A 20,282-nucleotide genomic window follows, 5' to 3' on the forward strand; every position below is an offset into this window, starting at 1 on the left:
TTTAGAAAAACAATCACAAAAAGGGCTGTTTTCTGGGGGCAAAAGCAGCAGACGCAAATCTTAAAGATGCCTCCTGGATGTATGACGTTATGATGGAAACCAGGCCAGAGACCCGGCCCATTGATTCAGTCTGTGAATCATCGCCGGGGCATGCCTGAGGGGGAGCCGACACAGTGACAGTGATTTGCCACTCCCTGGTGCCAGGGTACTGCCCCGGCTGTTTAAATGTGGCCTCAGCTGTTGCCCAAAGTGATGTGTGGCGCTACGGCTGGTTGGTTGACTTGCTGTTGGACTGGGCCCCCTTAATACCACGCCTGGCCGCTCCTAGATACACACACACACACAAACACAAGCACACATAAAGCCAGATACTGATGTACACACACACACACACAATTAGAGCAACTCGATATCCCCCCGTGCAGCAGTTCGGGCTCTATTTTCTTTCTCCGTCTCAACCCTAACCCCGGTCAGCCATGTGTACTCAGGAAGCGGAGGTCGCCGTGTCTTGCTGGGGGCAGGGAACAGATTGAAGGACTCTGAAATGATTCAGTGGCAGACGGGGAAGCGAGTGAGCCGTGCAAAAACAGTAGCCAGCGCTCCTATTCCCACCATTTCCTTCCTCTGTGGAGAACCACCCATCTGTACCTCGAGTCTCTCTGGCTCTTGTTCCGTCCGTTCTTGAACCTCCTAAAATAGATGCTTTTCAGGAATAAAGACGACACGGCGTCCTGCTGACTTAGGCACGTTTCAGTAGGTTTTATTACTTCAGCTCGCTCTCAAGCTAGTTGTGCTTTTGTACATTCGGCTGACGTTTACAGAACAAGACATTACAGTCTGCTGATCGTCCTTTGTTTGGCACCTGTCCTTTGGATGAGCGTCCATCTTTTCATCGTGGTGTCGGGTTGTGTCTGTGGATCACTGTCGGGTCACATGCTGTACCTGGCAGATGAAGTGATTCTGATTATTGTCGGGACACTGACGGCGCAAAGTGTTCAGATCATAGAAGCAGAGAGCAGCTGGCGATGAGTTACTCTTGTTTACCGACCGTCTCTGTTTCCGCCCGCTTGGTCACACTGTGACTGCTGCTGTTTTTTATTGTTGAGTTGTTTTCTTTCCTTTTTATGCTAGTTATTTTATGTCCAGCCTTTTGAAGTCAATTACTGTAATTGGCTGTGATGAAGGCAGGGGTGATCCACATTTCTGTCCTTGTGCTGCTACAGCACCTGCATTTCTCCTCTGGGGATCAATAACGGCAAAACATCTTTTAACAGAAACAAAACTAAAGTAGTTAGAAACAAAACGCATACAAAGAAAGATCACAGATCATATGAGACATCTGGACCAAATGTGGCTCTCTTGAGAGAAACAAATCAAACCTGGTTATTCCAAAAGTTGGATTCTTTGGTGAAAATTAGTGCCAGAGAAATACCCTCCGGGGGGATGAAGTCTGCTCATTTTCAGCAGTGATACCAACTATTTAGTGAAGACAATGTGCCGCTACTGGATGCATATAATGCCATTGAAAAGACCCCATTCAGGTCAAACTGCCCCCTGAGTTTCAGACTGTGATGCAGTAATTAATTGTGTGCTAATGCATGTGACCCAGACGATATCATTCAGGGGTTAGCGTTAACGATTGGCATTAATGAATGGGAATCAGCCGGACGCCCCATCTCACATTGTTCTCTTGAACTTGAAATGTCAATATCAGACTGTCATTAAATCTATTGCAGCCCTGAGCAATACCGTTACATGTCTGGGTATTTAATTGTATTTGTTGTACAGTAATCGGTAGTAAAAACGCACCGAGATGGGCTGGTTCCCTCTGCCCTCACCTTTGACCCTGATCCTGGTCCCCACAGTCCTGTCCTGGATATTGGGGTTCCTCGTTCGTTTTTGATGCACTGCACACTCTTTTCTTTTTTTTTTTTACATAAGCATGCCAAGCCACAAAGCAGGGGCCGGAAAATTGGATTACCACAGTAACAGCATTTTTCAAATTCTCTCTTCATACGGCCGTTTTTTGGGAGCTGAACAGACGCACTATGACCTCAAGTCGCCCGATAACGGGGCTCGGCAGATAGGCCGGCCGGATGGGCATGCTTTGCGTTACGCGTGACCGGCCTGATTGATCGAGGGCTATCCCGTCCGTGTTGCTCTCCAACCTATAAACCCGGTCTGAACACCGATAACATGGCGTTCCCCGAGCAGAGCAGAATAAAGTAGGATGAAGAGTATCGGCTGGCACAAGTCATGAAAGGAGACAGTGGGGCCTTTTTTTGTCTTGAGTTGCTGCCCATTCTCTCTCACGCTCACTCGCTCCCTTAGCCCCTCCCTCCCTCCCTCCCTTCCTTGTCTCTTTTTTTTCGTAACCCAACCGCAGTACTCATCCCCAGGATCCTTCTGCAAGGATTAATCAGTTTTCCATTCCTGGAGAGATTATTCAAATACCGTTGCATCTACAGCCAGCAGCAGCACAGCACTGACTGAAGGAAAAGTCCTGCTCCTCCTCTCCATTTCCTCCTCTATCTCTTTACTTTAGTTCCCGTTTGTCCCGTGTCTCCCCTCCTCTCAGTGTTTCTGTCTTTACACTTTACCGCCATTGTTGACTCCCGTGTGCTTATGTCCATAATTATCCTCCACTGAGTACGTTGATGATATTGCATGCGAGTCTTTAGTCGTTCCCTATCGCTCCTTTCTGTGTACATGAACACAGAGAAGAGTATACATGGTCCTTGTGTAATGGTCCTCATTAGTGTTGGTGGGAGAACAGCCAGAGATCCTCTCTGCACCAGACTAGAGGAGCTGTGACAGCTCCAGCAGGGTTCAGGTCTAAAGCCCTTTTCTCTCCCAACCCCCTCCATGCCTCCCTGTCCTCCATTTACTCCCTTTTTTTAGTTTAGAATAAGTACATTAAAACTGCCAAAGTATTGTTTTCATAATCCGGCTGGTTCTTAAGACGTGTTGTTGTCTTTTGACACGACGATGAGACAAAGTGTTGAATGTGTTTCAATGGTGTCAGTGAGTTGTCATGCAACCGTTGGCTCTAAGTAAAGACCTTTTCATTTCTGGCTTATTTAGTTTGTTCTATCCCAGCGTGTAGTTGGCCAAACATCGGTATTCTGCCAGGATTTATTTATTTTCCCTTGTTGTTCAACAATAGCAAGAAGTCAGTCGTTGAAGAGGCAGAAAAATACACCCGAAGACACGAAACATTGCATGTTGCATAAAGAGGGCTGCTCACTTGGGAGAACAGTGTGTTGTGTACCGCAGTGACTTTTGCTATTGCTTTGTAGATGAACAAACGGCAACATGTAGAAGTTGTTTGTGTTGCTGTATTCGTCTGCCTCACTTGATATATAACACCGGTGCCGTTTGATGCCCACAGAGATCATAAAATCTGTGAAGTATTTGCCAGAGTCGGAAGCTATTACTGTCTTGTTTAACTGCAGGTTTGATTTACCTCCTTGTTTTGCATTGATTTGATTTTTAATCCAGTTAAAAACAAAGGAGGAAATACAAACCTTTTAGCCTCCTCTCGGCTGTTCTCTCTCCCGATCCTGACCTCCTAAACTCTTTTCCATCCTCATTATTACTTCCATCTGTTCCTCCTGCCACTTCTTCTAACTTTCCCCTTCTTTTCACTTCACCGTGTCAGATTTTGGTGCTCCATCTTTGCCTCTCACCTTTCCTCCCTCCTTGCCTTCATCTTTCTGACTCGTGGCTAAAAACAAGGGGCTGAACCCACCTCACATGACCCACACCCACCCACCCACCCACCCACCCACCCACCCACCCAAACACGCTGCACCAGGCGACAGCCAGACTTTCCCCCTCACTGCTCACTTTGCTGCCAACACTACACACACACACACACCATAGAGTTTCTTATGGTTGTGCCACTGCTGCTAATGCAGATTTCGTACACAAGCTCCTACGCTGGTTCAAATCAATGAGAATGTGGATCTATACACGGCCGTTGTGTCAGCCTGAAAGGGGGTCAAAGGGTCAAACCGTACAGAGATTGTAGGAATAGGACGCCCTGAGCTGGAGGCCTTTTTTTAGAAAAGTAAACGTTAACATGTTGTTGGATGTTCGTATTACATTCCTGCAAATGGTTACTCATGTTGAACACTCGCGCTGCAGGTGCATATGCTTGGCTGAGCACAAACATTCGTACACATATACACACAAATTCAAACGTACGCTCACTTTCCCACGCACACGAGTTCATGTGCTTTCACTTACATTCCTGCTCTCCTCTTCTTCGTCTCTCCTCGACTCTGCAGCGCGGCGGAGAGAAGGTGTGTGTGGGTTGTAAGCTGGCATAAGTGTTAAGTGATTCAGAAGGTGAGTTTAGCAAAATGCTGTGAGAAGAGGCATTAATGTTCCGACATCGGCCTAGTAATAGTATCTCTCTGTCTGTCCCAGGGATCAGTTTAAAGAGACTTTTTCCTAAAATGAGATTTCCTGGCACGAAATGTCCTTTTGTTCTGCACTTCAGTCTGAGCTGGTGGCTTCTTCCATCCCAGAATCTACCACCAGTTATTTGAGAGGCTTTCCTCACCAACCCCTCATGTCATAAACGTCTTTTTCGAGAAGTTATGCAACAACCAGCTGGCACAAACTGGAAAAACAACACTTGCTCTTCTCTGCAAACACTCGAGGCACGGGACAAAAAGCTGTCAAGTTCCCATCAGTGGAACTATTCCACTATTAGTCCGTTGGGTAGATCTATTTTAACCCCTCGGGATTACAAACAGGCATAAAACACACCAAATCTTTTGGAAACCGAAAAACACATGTTGCAAGACGTTCATCTCAGCTGTTTGTGGCTGTGACCGATGCCTTTACACACAAGTAGCCATTTGATCCATTGCTTTTATAGCGATTAGTGAAGCTTCAACGTTGTCTGGTTCCAGCTTCTCTAATGTGAAGATTTGCTGCGTTTCTCTTGTTTTATTTTTTAAATGTGTGGCAAACTTTTTCTTCGTTCTCCAGCATCAAAACACAGCTGTTTTAGATCCTGGAACGGCTGTACGAAATAGAGATGACTGTTCTTAATAAAACACTGCCTACTTAAAAGTACCACTTCCCTAATCATCATTCTACAGCATCACAAAAAAACAAGTTTCTTAAAGATGTGTTTGACACAACAACAACACGAGGTTTACACGTTTAGAAGATGCGTTTGAATTGAAGACGACCACATTTACTGAAGACGCCTGCGTAACACATTGGAAACAAGCGCTTTTTAAATTTGTTGCACCAGAGACGAGGTGCTCCAGAGCAGACAAATGTGTTTCCCTGCTGCTCCTCCTCCTCCTCCCTCTGCAGGCTGGAAGCATGCCGCCTGTCACTGGCACTGCAGTGAGCCCAAACATGATATGACCTAAATAAACCAGTGTGTTACGAGAGAGCGGGACGGAGGGATGAAGCAATGTTTTTTTCCCTCTCACCGAGTCGTCTTGTTTTCAAACCCTTCACTCTACTGCAGGCTACAACTTGCACATACACACTGTTGTACACACTAGAGTTGGACTGGGCGCATTGTTATCGTGACACTTGGCTCTTACTACAAAACAGGTGCGTTCACACATCCAGGCGCCTGCTTTACACCTGGTAAGGTGACACTTCTGCTCGGTTTGTGTCTCTACCTACAGTCATGATTGTCTTTCTAGGAGTGACGCCACAGAGAACACACAGTCGAACAATAAGTATTGGATGTGCCACACAATCGTTTACATCAAAACCAACTAGCTACAGATAACATCTCTTCTTGAATTTGCCTCGCAAGGCTGGCTGTGCTCCCACTTATTTGACGAAGTGGCCACCATTAAAAGTCTTACTTAGCTCATCAAGTGCATTAACTATTCTTAAGTGCACTCAGGCTAATTCGCATGGCAGATTCAGGCTCCCGAGGAGTTTCCCGGGGTCCGTGGTCCACTCCGGGTCGCCCCTTTAGTGACAGTAGGAAGTTTGATGTGTTTGTGTGTGTTGTCGGCGGCCTGGTCAGCGCTGAAAGCTCCATTGTGTGCTGCCCACAGAGCTGGAGCCTGGCACGAACAGATAAGAGAGCCTCACCTCAAACACACTGTCTACCCCCGGCTCCCGGGACAGGTTTCATTATGCAAACAGACAGCTCAGGTGTGTGTGTGTGTGTGTGTGTGTGTGTGTGTGTGTGTGTGTGTGTGTGTGTGTGTGTGTGTGTGTGTGTGTGTGTGTAGTTAAGTCGGTGCATATGTGTGCGATCGCTCTGAGCATGTGTGCAAGTGAACGCTGCTATGTTGCTGCTTGTTCTTATGTATGTGTGTGTGTGTGGACAGTCCGCTCTCCTGGATTAAAGACCTTTAATCCCGCCCGATCCTCATCAGCTCTGAAGTTCGTGGGTGCAACTTGTTAGTCGAGGAGAATGTGCTGCTCAATGTTAAAAGTCTGATTTGCATGGCTGACTGACTCCTGGTCCTCGGTTATGAGCTCTGCTCAGAGAGACGTGAGCCCCGGCTCTCGTGATGGATGCACCTCTCACTTCTAGTTTGGATCAGCAGCTTTTAATTGGGTCTCTGCTTTTTTTTTTTCTTCTGCCGCCTAATCTCCTCCCCAAAGCCAAGAAGACACACATGCACCGTTCTGAAGTAGTGCTTTTAGCCTAATTAATTGTGCCGTCTTAAGATCTTCAGAGAACGGAGAGAGTGTTTGAACCTGCACTGAAGTCCTTGACTCAGCAGCATCGGTTATGACTCAGGCCGTCCTCGACCGGAGGAATTCTTAGTCGACTAAAAATGAGACGACTTTGTTGATTTATCGAGATTTAATCAACAGATTTGTGTTTCTCCACAAATAATCATCAAAAGAGCACCAATTTAAATCTTAGTTTACTAGAGATAAATTAAAGAGGTCTGATCGGATTGTCATGTAACAGTAATATATAATATATATATATCATATATATAACAGTAGCTCTGGTAAACTCAACAGGTAAAACGTTCTCTCAGCACAGCAGCAAACTGCCCTCGGTGTATTTTGTTCCCTTTTTATTTGGGCTGCCTCGACTCCAAACGCTACAAAGACTTCACCTCTTTTGTTCCTCCTTGTGAGTCAGAGAGACAGCAGCTCATTGTCTTGTGCGCTGATGTCGGTGTTTGAAGCGTTCCTATTTACAGGCTGGTACTCTGGTATCAATGTGACTCCGCACTATCACACGGGACGTTGACTCATTTCTGTGTCGACATACGCCGTTGACTGCTCATGAAATTGGTACATATCCCAGACATACGGACTTTTGTCGTTGCTTAATAAAGATGTCTCTCACCACTCACAGGGAGCTCAGCGATGAATAAGCTACGGCAGAGCTTCCGCCGGAAGAAAGACGTCTACGTGCCGGAGTCGAGTCGGCCGCACCAGTGGCAGACGGACGAGGAGGCCGTCCGCAGCGGCAAATGTAGCTTTGCAGTCAAGGTGAGTCTCCCTCACACATGAACCTGCATACCAAACCTCACACACACACACACACACACACACACACACGGAGTGCAGTGCTGGCCTTATTGTGGCACACTCAGACCTCTGAGAAACTCGCTTGCTGCCGGGCTCCCCAAGGACGCCGCTTGTGATTAATCACAAGCATTCAGAGACAGTGAGCACAGCTTTTATCTCGGTTCTCTTTCTGTAGCCTTCCAAACCTGTGGGATGTGCGCACACCGCCGCACACATAATGCATCTCTGGCCTCCGAGAGTAATCAAAACCACTTGAATCATCGAGTGAACTGTGCAGAATTAAAGAAAATGTTTCATCGTCGCTGACAAGTAACAAAGTCAGGGGCACTGCGATAAGGAGGAGGACTCGGGAGGCGATGCAGTATCTTTCTACTCACAGTATGTGTCTTCGGCGCTGTGCTGGAGTGTAGAGTTTGCTGTGTTTTGGCAACAAAACCTTCCACTTTTGCAAACAGAACTGCAACGGTACACTTCCTCTTATCACAAGGGATCGAAATGCTCTCCTCACTCAGAATAAAGGGGAATTAAAAACCACAGAGTGGAGAAAGAGAAAGTTCTCCTTCTAATATACGAACGCTGTGGCTGGTCAGCGGATGTGGATTGTAGTCTACATTAAAATGAATTAAAATGATTAAAAGTGGAGGGAGGTGGAAGTGACCGTGAGAGGAAGAGGGAGGTACGGTGATGTGGAACGTGTGTCGAAGTGCAACGGTTCATGGCTTCAAGTCTCATCTCAACCGGTGTGAAACGCCCTAGATTCAAGATCTCCTCTAAGCTGTATTCCAAATGTCCCCTCACCACACACACACGCACACGCACACGCACACGCACACGCACACACACACACACCTTCCCTCCCCCACCTGCTTCCCATAAATTGTCTCCCTTCACTGTTCTCAGAGCTAGATTTGTTTTCTCACACTTCTTTCTTCAAGCAGGCACATTGTCTTTGGTGTTTGTCCTTAAAGAGACAACATGGTGAAAGTAAAGCGGTTTCATTAAAGTACTGCACATTCCTTTCATTTTCTGAAAGAAGACCAAAGACAAACCACTGCTGTGTGACTTACACTCCGATAACTGATCATAGCTGCAGCGTCTAGTCTAAAAACCTTCTTGTACGCAGTCGGTGAGTCACAGATCAGCCACTGTGGTCAAAAAGAACATGAGCTTTATCTCTCATTGTCCTTCTCTCACGATCCTCCACCAGCTTTTTCTTTTTTTTCTTACCTCTGCACTGGCTTTCGTCGTGCGGGTGCAACCTACCATGCTGCTCCTCTGTGTCCCTCCTCCCCCCCTCCTGCTCCTAGGTGCCTCAGAGGAGCCCAGTCGAGTGTGGGTTGGAACAGTTGCAGTGAAATCATCACCGACTGCCGCACTAAAGAGCGGCCGATAGAGGGGAGGAGAGGAGATGCAGTGAAGGAGGAGAAGAAGAACGGTTGTTTCAAAGTGGTGTGGAGCGATGGGGCGAAATGAGCCTTTAATGTTGTGGCGTGGGGGCTTCCTCTACTACCTCTTTGACGCAATTCTCCACTGATCCACATCTGCATTTTTTTTTTTTTTATTTGTGTTTTTACGTGTACGTTTTTGCTTGCGTCGGTTGCTTTCCAGCTGAAATTGCAGTGACAGACAATTATTCATGAGTCAAGGTGATTGTCAAAGGCGTAAAAATGTTGATTTGCTTTTTTTGTATGGTAATGTCAGCCCATGAGACGGCTGAAGCCTGGAGATGGATGCGAGATCAGATTAATTGCTTATGTGTGTTGCTTACCAACTACAACGGGGAAGGAAATGAGTTTATATGTCCTTGGTACGTTTTAGATCTATGTAGACTTATTCATATGGAAATGAATGTCTGCAGCTATTCACACGTTGGAAAGGACTTTTGTATTGAATCTGACACAATTCCTTTCACTTAAACTGATTTATGGCCAATATCCTGAATGAATTCCTGTAACCCTTGTGGATAACATCCAGAGGATTTACACCAACAAAGCCAACTGCAGTTAATTGATATTGACCTATGTGAAATGCCACCTTCAGAGCTCCTGAGCTAGAGGGGCTGACATGTGTTGTGTTGCCTTTTAGAAGGAGCCAGCTAAGCGGTTTCAAGCCGTATGAAGCTAACTGCTGTTTTGCATTTAGACAATACAGGGCTGTTCTTTATTTCAGTCAGTCCGTTGTCGTGACCCTTGTCCTCCTTATCACCGGCCGCTCCAAATGTTTACAAATTGTGAATTTAGGAGCGTCCCAGGGTTGCACATGTTGTTACAATATCTCATGTCTTTCCTCATCTAACACAAAACGGTGCAGAAGCAGTGACAGCACAAGAACACAAACGTCATGATGTATAAACTGAATGTAATCCTAGCCCACTGTGGGATTAGAACTAATCCTGGAGTGGGCCCACAAACCGACCTGTATCTCAGAACCAAATTACCCTTCACATGTACAACAAACCGCTCAGGAGACATTCATTATTTTATTTGTTTTAAAGTTGCTTTGATTGAGTGCATCTGTGTACATGTGAATGTTTCCGCCTCCAGATTGTTGCTGGAGCACGATGCTACACGGAGCATCTGTTGTGACACTTGGAGCCTCCTCTGCGTCTCATCTCACCTCAGTTCCTCGTCTCCTGATCCCTTATTAGTGACGCTGCTGCTCTCCATGTCCTCACATCCCCCAGCTGCCTCCGTGCATCAGTATTGTCCGTGTGTTAACGTGTGTGTGTTAACGTGTGTGTGTGTGTGTGTGTTTGTGTGTGTACACGTGTATTCTAACACGCCGACAGTGTGACTCACAGCTGTGGCGTCACACTCTTAAAATAGCAGGGGCGGGGGGCTGGGGGGGGGGGGGGGGGTGAAAGGCGTGGGTCAGTGTCACTTTGTGTGTGTGTGTGTCTATAAGGAAAGGGTAAGGACTTCCTCCGCCCCAAACGCACAATAGCTACTGGGGCGGTCAGGGTTGTGACTCTGGAGTGACACACAGCAGGGTGTGATGCTGCTTCAGGTCTAGGAGGGGGAGGGGGAGGAGGAGGAGGAGGGGGAGGAGGAGGAGGGGGAGGAGGAGGAGGGGGAGGAGGCAGCCTTTTCCGTTCATTCAGTTAAAAGTCCTCCAAGTCCTGATGTCCTCATGTCCTCATGTGGGCTGTTACGGTTGGAGCTCAGGGTTTCCCCCCTGAGCTGAGTCTGACAGATCCTGATGCGTCTCATCTCTTTATTAATTAGATTCTAGATGGCTGCTGTTATTATTTATGCGGCACACGTGTTGAAATAGGGCCTCTGCTTTTTTTTAATCCTTGAAGGTTAACGTTATACACTGTATATATTTAAAAGTGTAGTGATTTCCTCTTGACGTGGAGGCAGTGCCATTAATTCTGGTGCATGGAAAGGTGCACGAATCTGATTGCCCATCGTCACTTCACCATATCGGCCGATACAGATCGTTTTTGTTGTTGTTGTTGTTTTGTTATAGCAGCTACTTTACGAGGCTCCAGACTATTTGTTTCACACCCATCCTCAACAATTATTTCACCATCCCAAAGTCAGTGTGAACCGTACACATGTTCTAAATGTTATTTGTAATGATGTATTGTTAGCTGTTTAGAGCTAGTGTTAGGAAGCTAAACAGGCTCTTTAATATCTATATATTTCTGTGAGAACATGTAACTTACACAATGGAACTCAATGGAACCTCCGTGTGTTAGACGTTAGCTCCGGTGCTAGTGTTACTAGCTCTCCTCCTGCCGATTTCAACACGGATTTGTCGCTCACAACGTAGCATCATCAGGGATCAGCGGCCAGAAAGCGTTAATGCAGATCTGCTTCGTGTTTTTACTGAATACCGGCCGATCACAGATGAACTACGGTCCGGTACTCCACTGTTCCCCACCTGGATGCACAGCGGGAGGCCTTGGAGTACTATGTTGTTGAGACCTGAAAACGCTTACACAATCAGCAGGAAGTCATCAGGTGGCCTGATCTTAGTTGTGTTGTCATGTTTGTCATATGAGAAAGCTGCAGCTTCTTTTTGCTTCTTCATGCGTAATCTCTTGTGTAATCTCTTCCTCATAGAATTACACGCTTGCTGTTGGATTTACTCGTCCGTTTACATTTCTCAGGGAAGTGTTTAGCGTTTTTCTCCGAGGACAAAATTAGAGATCAACTAGGGAGCAGTTGAACTGCCATTGACCTCAACATGATAATTAATGAGGTGTATAAATCACCAGCCTACCAGGGGACATTAGACCATCTTGACTCATTTAAATACCCGATCTCACTGCAGAGTTTATTAATGTAACCGTACTTCAGAAGAGATAGCCACAGGAAAGGTCTGTCCCAGCATTACTCACTCTCTGTCTCTCTCTCTGTGCCCTGCAGTACCTGGGACATGTGGAGGTGGAGGAGTCCCGAGGCATGCACATCTGCGAGGATGCAGTGAAGCGGCTTAAGACGGTAAGTTTCACCAGAAAACCCCTCCGTACTTCCAGGAACGAGGCGGCTAAACACCAGACATCCTACTCCCCCTTTTTATCTTTTCTTCCTGTAGTTTCCTTCACAGTGCTTCTTCCAACAACATTCTACTGACTCCTTAACATTTCCTTTACTTCTCAGCAGCCCTCCTTCATCCGTCACCAAGCAGTTTGGTTCTTTTCATTGTTTCGCTGTTTATTCCGGCCTAGTTTACTCTGTACTGCACATCGAGGGCCCGTGTGTGGCCGATTGTTGGCGTTTGTCGGTGAGGGTCTCCACCCATCGTGACCCCTCTGAACGTCTCTTCCTCTCTCTCTCGCACTCCTCGCACAATGTCTCCGCCAGAGGAGATAGGCCGCCGTGTACTTCCTGCTGCAGGAGATTCCGGTTGAGTTGAGCAAAAAGAACAAATTCCAGTTTGGGGCGCGAGGGAGGGGAAGGGGTGAAAGGATTTGCTTTCCACGTTGTGAGTCGCCAAGACTCCACCCAAGTCTTAAACTGCTGTGGGTACATGAGGCTGATTCTCTGTCGTCAGGGCCAAACCTGAGTCATGAGTCCATTCAGCGTGTCATGTCTAAGTCTACGGTCTACATTTGAATACTCCTGCTTGAATCGTCTGCGATCAGCTTTCAGTTTCAGTTTAAATGACCTCGACTCATCCAGAGGTCCCACCTTCTGTTACCGATACCGATTCTTCTTGCTTCATGAAGTTGTGTGACGGGCCTTTCAGTCCTTTTGCATGTTCGACTCAACGAGCCGTTGAAGACAACTTGAGCTATTGAGAGCAATTTGTTAGTTTGATTACACGGCAGAACATGCAAGTGTTTTATGAGTACAATTCAATGGACAGTAAAACACTTCCATTGTCAAACCAGTTAAGGCAGAACACTATGATAAAACGGAAAGGTGTGTAATGCAAATGAGAGAACACACACATGCAGCACTATGTTCTCCTACAGTGCATACATCTATACACACACACACACACACACACACACACACACACACGCACATTTCTACACACAGGAAGAAGTGAACCCAGCTGCACAGTAGACGGACACACTGTACGTATACACACGTAAACATACATGCTCCTAAAGAAAACACAGTAACTTGAGTACACACATACAAGCCTAATGAACACAAACACACACACACACAGGTCACATGGTGTACACAGAGCCTCGGGCTGTGAGGTCTTATTGAGTTACAGTCATTTTAACAGGGCGGACAAAATGGAGCCAACTCCGAAGGAGAGATGGTGCTTCTGCCTTCTGTCCTCCTGCGGGCCGTGACTATCTGACCTCCTCAGCCTCATGACGTTTCCTCCTCCGTCTCCTCCGCTGCTCCACCCAGAGGCCTTCTGTGTTAGCCAGCAAGGACCTGGCTTTATTGAACCCCGTTCATAAGTAGGCTGGAAAAATTTACTTTTGCCACATTTGAATGCGAGTCAGTGCTGCTGGCAGTCAAGACTTTACATTTTACCAGACGGCAACCTTCCGGTTCTGATAAGTGAAGCCAATGCAGAAGTGTCTTGAACTTGAACTAAATTTAGAGTCAAATACACTATAAAGCAGGGTATGTTTTAGGGCGGGCTTACTGTGATTATCTCCAAATTATGTCACACAACACTATCGGCTCTTTGTCCACGATGAAGGCAGACAGGAAGGTGACGGGGATATCGGGCGATTAATCGGCGATTGGCTTTTCCTGCTCCAAAGTATCGTCATTTTATCGGCCTTTAAAATCCACCGCCGGTCGACCTCTAGTAACCGCCGCCGTTACATTCCTGCTCAATGGCCTCAAGTTGAGCCCTGGTCCGGACGAGGCGGTTCACCTGTGTGTCCCAGAGGCTCACCTTACAGGATAAGCCTGAAAACAACCACAGTGGGTTGCATACTGTGTTCCAAGATGGAGCCCATTCATTCCAATGAAAGGAGCTTTTGCACTGTGCAGATTCATTTTCCTCTCTTCCAGGTGTGTGTGTGTGTGTGTGTGTGTGTCCTTCCCTTGGTCTGCTGGCTTGTTGAATAGACTTGACATTGAGATGCCGTCACAAAGGAACAAAAGCATTTCCCTGGTGAAGCTGTGGAAACACTAAATCTTCACAATTTAAAAATTCATAATACAAGAGTATTAACATTCAGCACCAGCGCTCAGAGCAGTGGAGCTGCAAACAGACGAGTCGAGCCGACCTTCATTTCCGACTAGTTTTGTGGTGATTCTCAGACCAGTAGGGTGGTAACGTGTGCCGTCCGCCGTGCTGTTGTTCTGTGTTTGCTCTGTCTACAATGACGCAGCTCACAAAGATGATTCAACTGACAAGATGAGGTCGGACTCGGGGGGGTTCTCTGCTCATGATTCGAATCATGGAGGTTTTCGGGGACAGCCCGACAGCTATTTGAGGTCTCTGTAAACAGTTTTACGGACATCTCTTTATTGAGCCACATCTATGGACTCGGGGACACAGTGGGACGGCCCCCGGTGCCAGTTATCCCTGTCAAAGCTAGATTGTCCAGACTAGAACAGGGCCAGCCTTTAAGCAGATGTACAATTAGCCCCGATAGATGCTCGCTGACTCTTTAAAGAGCTAACTGTTGCCAGGCAACAAATACAATACCTACCGGCTGTGAGTTAATATTGCTCGGCAGTAAACTCTATTTCCAGAAGCTAATGATTAAATTGGTCAGGAACCAGGCCCACACCTGTAGGCACTTAATATCTGTTCAGGACTGATGAGGGTCGTTTCCTTCAAATCAGCAGCACATTCAGGCAGCATCAGCATCTTTTTGTTGTTTTGAAACAAGATGAAGATGCTCTCTGATGAATAAGGAGGAAGAACATGAAATAATGTTCCCCGGATGCTCCCTGTGTGCCTGGAGGACGCCTGTTGGTGGTCCAGCCGTCAGTTGGTGTGTGTGTGTGTGTGTGTGTGTGTGTGTGTGTGTGTGTGTGTGTGTGTGTGTGTGTGTGTGTGACAGCTACAGCTCTGAGCCGACTCCATTGTTTTCCCAGCAGGCTTTGGGAGAGTAATGAGAGTTTTCTCACAGCTCTGCGACCCATGACTCAGAGGGGAGGATGGAGGAGGAGGAGGAGGAGGAGGCTGCACTGCAGCACCATCAACCTCCAAACTGCCCTTTCTTTGCGTTTGTAATCATGACATCACTTCCTGGTGCTGTTGGCCGATAGCCGAGCTTTAGAGGTGCATTCTGTGTTGTAGCAGTGGGAATGTTTTTGGAGCTCATGTTGACCTGGAGTATCTCGTCTGTGGCGACTGGGTGGAGCACCCCCACCAGGAGAGCTTCTCCCAGCAGCCTCGGGGTCTTGCATGGAGAGCTGCAGGATGACTTTGACTTTATGAGTCTATGGATACTAACCCGGGAAGTTAGCATCGTACTGATTACCTCGACAACAAAAACAATCCGGTTTTTACATTGGATTTAGGATTATTGGAGAAAATAAGCCCAGTGGCAAACAGATGTAATCTTCACAAACCAAAACCACTTTTATCATTTTGGAAGCGTAAATACAATCCCCAGAGGTGAAAAGCTAACGTCAAGCTACAAACAAACTACACCGCGGTCACATGACTTCACGTCACCACCACTGAGCTAAAGACAGACGAGCGTTCGAGTGGTGAAGTCTCATTGAGCCACTTTCTTGCATCTGCCTTTTTTAAAGACGCATTAAAAGCTTTAAAATTCTCGAGTGGGATATACTCGCGTTTTATATGCCGTAGAACAAACTGTTAACGCCCCTGGAGCTTTGTGTTAACCGCAGACCTTATAACAGGCATCAGAGAACTGGAAATGCAAAAATGCTGTCTCATCTCTGGGTTTAAGGACTCATTCCTGCAGCGCTGTATTGACAACATATCTAAGTCCATCAGACAGTGTGCATATTAACCAGAGACATGTTCTAAAAACCCGACTACGAGAGATATTCCCTCAGTAAACAGTAAAATAAAGAATACTCACCAATCATGTCAAAGTGTGTTTCATAAGGAACTTCCTTCTTCCTGTCGCTGCTCTGCAGCGTGCTGGTAAACCAACACGTCTATGATAAAGTACTCTCCCTCCTTTAGTAGCTGTAACTGTCATACGTTTGTAGAAAGTGTTGAAAGAGTCGTTGCACAAAGTAGTCCGGGGACAAGCGTTACACCAGACGTGTTGCACATCCCGCTGCTGGTTAGTCTCGTTTCTGTGGTTCAGAAATGACTCGTGCCACCGTTACGCAGTCTTTGCTCTGCGTTGCGAGGTTATCTAATTAAACGAGGTAAAGTGTGTTCAACATTTGTCCCATCGGAAGTAAGTCTGGTTGTCTTCAAAGTTTCCTGCTTCAGTTGTTTCATTTTGGCCTCGTTGGCTTCACCTTTCAAAACTCAGCTATCCTTTCTGCCCAGAAAGCTTTTTACCCTTCTTTAGTGTCATCCCAGTTCACACATTGAATATCTGATATTGTGTTACATTTTTGTTCGTGTTATACCATTTTTTTTTTTTTTTGTCTTTTTAAGCAGGTTTTTATTGAGGTGTTGCAGAGAAATGCCTCCGATACCCTAACCCTCCCCCACACCGCCCTCCCATTCTAGCTATCGAAACCCTGTAGAGACTTTTCTCCACTAACCGTAGCGCACTAACGCTAGCTGTGCCGGCTCTACCACCATCTGCATGTCTCTGTGGTTCTCTCACACACACACACACACACACACACACACACACACACACACACACACACACACACACACTAGCGAGCACTTAGCTCATTCCCAATGAATCTCCAGCGCTGGTTAACACGTTAAATCAAGCATTAACATGGTGCTCAGAGGGCCGTCTCCACCAGGAGCGGAGTGGCACTCCTTTTCACAGTTTATGGGGAGGAGAGGAGCTCTCAGGGAGTGTGTGTGTGGGGGGGGGGGGGATTAGGACTAGGCCGGGTCTGGTGGTTGTGTTTTCTTTATGTGGTTACAGCGGCTTAAACTTGACCCCCGAGTCTAGTCACAGGCACGACTCGGAGCTCAAACTGACGCCTAAGGGAATCTGTTTGTCTGTTGAACAACCATGGAAGGAGACCACATCTAGGAATCAGAGGGGGAAGAATGAAATGTGATTTGGGATTTTTCTCCACCACACACTCACTCGCACACACCTGAAGGTCGGCCATTGTTCTCTCTGTCCAGACACCTCGGTGTGATGTCTCCGCTGTGGGATTGTTGTGGTCTTGTTGTTGCTTCTTTAAATCACTAAAGAACAGAGGGGTGTCTCCTCCGGCTGCCGGGAGGTTCACAGGCGTCCAGTGTGGCAGTACTAACAGTTACAATCATCAAGACAATAACAACCACAAAACAACCCTCAGTATGGAATCACGTGGAGCTACCTGATCCACTGCTTCACTCACTCACTCATAACCCGGCTTCACCGCCACCAAAAACAAACAACCCCAAAATAAAGAATCCCCTCCTGTGGGCTCCAGACAATTTTTAGACTTCCTAGGTAACATTTTCATGCCTTGTCCCCCCCCCCCCTCCCCCGTCTCCTCCATCCTTCTCACCCACCCTCCCCCCTTTTTTTTTTTTACCACATCCAATTCCAGGACAGGAAATTCTTCAAAGGATTCTTTGCAAAAGTAAGTCATTGCATTGTGTGTCTCCTTATTATGAGCATTATCATTTTCACGTAACACCTTTTGATCACATCTGAAGTCGGGAAGAAGCACACTCATACACGGGGGGGTGGGGGGGGGGGGGGTCTGTCTGTCTGTCTGTCTGTGTGTGTGTCTTGAGAGACAAACACAATGATGCATGTGTCTTTGAGCAGGTGGGGTGGTGTAGGCTGAGGCGGGGCACTTGTGTGTGTGTGTGTGTGTGTGTGTGTTGTATTAACAGGCCTTCTCTCCCTTCAGCTTTCTTCAATGAACCAAGAATGGAACAATGAACATTTTGTGTGAATGGACGTTTACTTTCTGTGCACACACAAATATTGTTATTGTTTTTATTCTAACCAAACACTGTCGACTGCATCTGAGCACCAATTCTCAAACCAACCTTCTTGTTCCTTTTATTCAACTTTGGGCACCTCAGAAAAACCACTCCTGACTTGTGTCTTCTCTCTCTTCTCTCCTGGTGCTTTCTCTTTGTTTACAGGTGTGGTTTGTGTGTGTGTGTTGACTGATGTTTTATGATTTGGTACCACGGAATGAACGGTACAGAGGAAATTTACTGGGGCATGGAAGAACTGAAAGGTTTCCTGGTTTCTTACTCGTACCTGTCTCTGTTGTGTTCTGTTTGCAGGCTGGAAAGAAGCCGGTGCGCGCCGTGTTGTGGGTGTCAGCAGACGGTCTTCGTGTTGTAGACGACAAAACAAAGGTAAGAAGGCCCTCCTTACGGCCTCCATCAAAAAGACAGCGCTCTCACAGGAAGTACGCGTAGCTTTGAAGGTGGAAGTTGCTGAACTCCAGCAGCTGATAACGTTGGTGTTCTACTTCTGCTCTAGTGACCTCCAAGAGGCCCTCTTTGTAGATATGCATTCGTTGTACCTGCAGGGAGCGGATTCAAGTAGAGTGAACAGTAAAGGTTACAGGGACACCTGCTGGAAAGCGCTGGTACTGCACCAACCCTGTTCTACGGTTTCTGAGGGGCTGATGCTAACGTTTCACGGCAGCTGCAGGTTATTAACTAGAAATCGAAATAAAAAGAGGAAGAAAGAAATTACAATTAGAATTCCTCTTCTGTCTTTAAGCTTTATTATTAAATGTTTCATGTGTATTGACCTGGTCTTTTGTGGTGTTTTATTCTATATATTTGGTTGGCTTTATGCTCTCTTAGATCTTGTGAAAATAAACATTAAGAGAGATTTTGGAGGGTTTCTCCCTGAGTGAGACGTTATCTGTCAGTGTCATGGTTTGCTCAGAGAGCAGAGACGGGTGCAGGCTGCAGCCTCTGGAGCCGGTGGTAGTTTTATTCGAGCGCTCTTGAAGCCAGGCCTTCACATTGAAGAGCTGTTCACTATGAAATCACTCAGCCCACATCCCACATTTTAAACTGTCTCGATTGAGTGTCACTTGACTCCGACCATAGTGTTTCAGCTCATAGTAATGAGGTGAAAATGTGTGTTTTTTTTTTTGCAGGACCTGATTCTGGACCAGACAATAGAGAAGGTGTCGTTCTGCGCTCCGGACCGTAACTTTGAGAGGGCGTTCTCTTACATCTGCAGAGACGGCACCACGCGGCGCTGGATCTGCCACTGTTTCATGGCCGTTAAAGACTCCGTAAGAAGTCATTTAATACCACAATACTATTTTACTAGGAGCTTCGAGTAAAAAACGACCATTATATTATGTTTCCTACTTTATTTTATGTATGGTTTCTCTCTCAGGGAGAGCGTCTCAGCCATGCTGTGGGTTGTGCCTTCGCCGCCTGTCTGGAGCGAAAACAGAAACGGGAGAAGGAGTGTGGGGTCACGGCAACCTTCGACGCCAACAGAACCACTTTCACCCGCGAGGGCTCATTTCGTGTTACGACAGCAACGGAGGCGGCAGAGCGGGAGGAAGTTATGAGGCAGCTACAGGATGCTAAAAACGGTCTGTATATCTAGTGCCGTCTAGACACTGTTATTCCCTGAACCGGGAAATGAGTCAGCAAGTTTAAGTAACATTAAAAACTTTTTCCAGCTGATTTTATTGCTTCATTTATTCATCGTGGCTTCATTTCTTTTTTAACGTTGCCCTTCTCCAACAGCAGAGACGGACGTGAAGGTTGCTGGGAACTCAGCCGCCAGTGTGACGAACTCCTCGGCGCACCCGACGGGAGGCTCCCCCTCGCCGTCGTCCTCGCCGCCTCTCTCCATGTGCACCCTGGGACCCCAGGTGATACCGCGCCGACACGCACCGGCCGAGGCTCTCGCCAGGCAGGGCTCCTTCAGAGGCTTCCCGGTCCTCAGTCAGAAGACGTCTCCCTTCAAACGACAGATGTCGCTGCGCATGAACGAGCTGCCCTCCACCATGCAGCGCAAGTCTGACTTCCCCATGAAGAACACGGGTGAGTTTGGGACCCTGATCAGCTCTCCGTCCGTGTCATCTAGATTCCTCGAGATGAAATCTTCCCTCTCCTCTACGTGTTTCATGTTTGCTTCTAATACCTTGTCTCTGCTGTTTCCCCTCTAGTCGCTGAGGTAGAGGGAGAAAATGACAGCATCAGCTCGCTGTGCACTCAGATCACCTCGGCGTTCAGCGGACCCCCAGAGGACCCCTTCTCCTCAGCGCCGATGCCCAAACCAGCGTCATCTCCTCAGTCTCCTGTAGCACCAGGTAACATCTGCT

The 20,282-nt window shown here is 47.1% G+C and overlaps 1 protein-coding gene across 1 annotated transcript in view; it reads left to right on the forward strand.

The window, feature by feature from the left end:
- Positions 1-20,282, forward strand: part of numb (NUMB endocytic adaptor protein) — a 35,355-nt gene that overhangs the window by 11,561 nt on the left and 3,512 nt on the right. The window contains 8 exon segments of the mRNA XM_079174237.1: positions 7,325-7,461; positions 11,877-11,951; positions 17,559-17,591; positions 18,256-18,330; positions 19,092-19,232; positions 19,340-19,544; positions 19,702-20,001; positions 20,127-20,270. Of these exon segments, the coding sequence (XP_079030363.1) occupies positions 7,336-7,461; positions 11,877-11,951; positions 17,559-17,591; positions 18,256-18,330; positions 19,092-19,232; positions 19,340-19,544; positions 19,702-20,001; positions 20,127-20,270 (1,099 nt within the window). The 5' untranslated portion in view covers positions 7,325-7,335.

The sequence above is a fragment of the Pholis gunnellus genome (assembly GCF_910591455.1).
Source record: "Pholis gunnellus genome assembly, chromosome: 15".
NCBI lineage: Eukaryota > Metazoa > Chordata > Actinopteri > Perciformes > Pholidae > Pholis > Pholis gunnellus.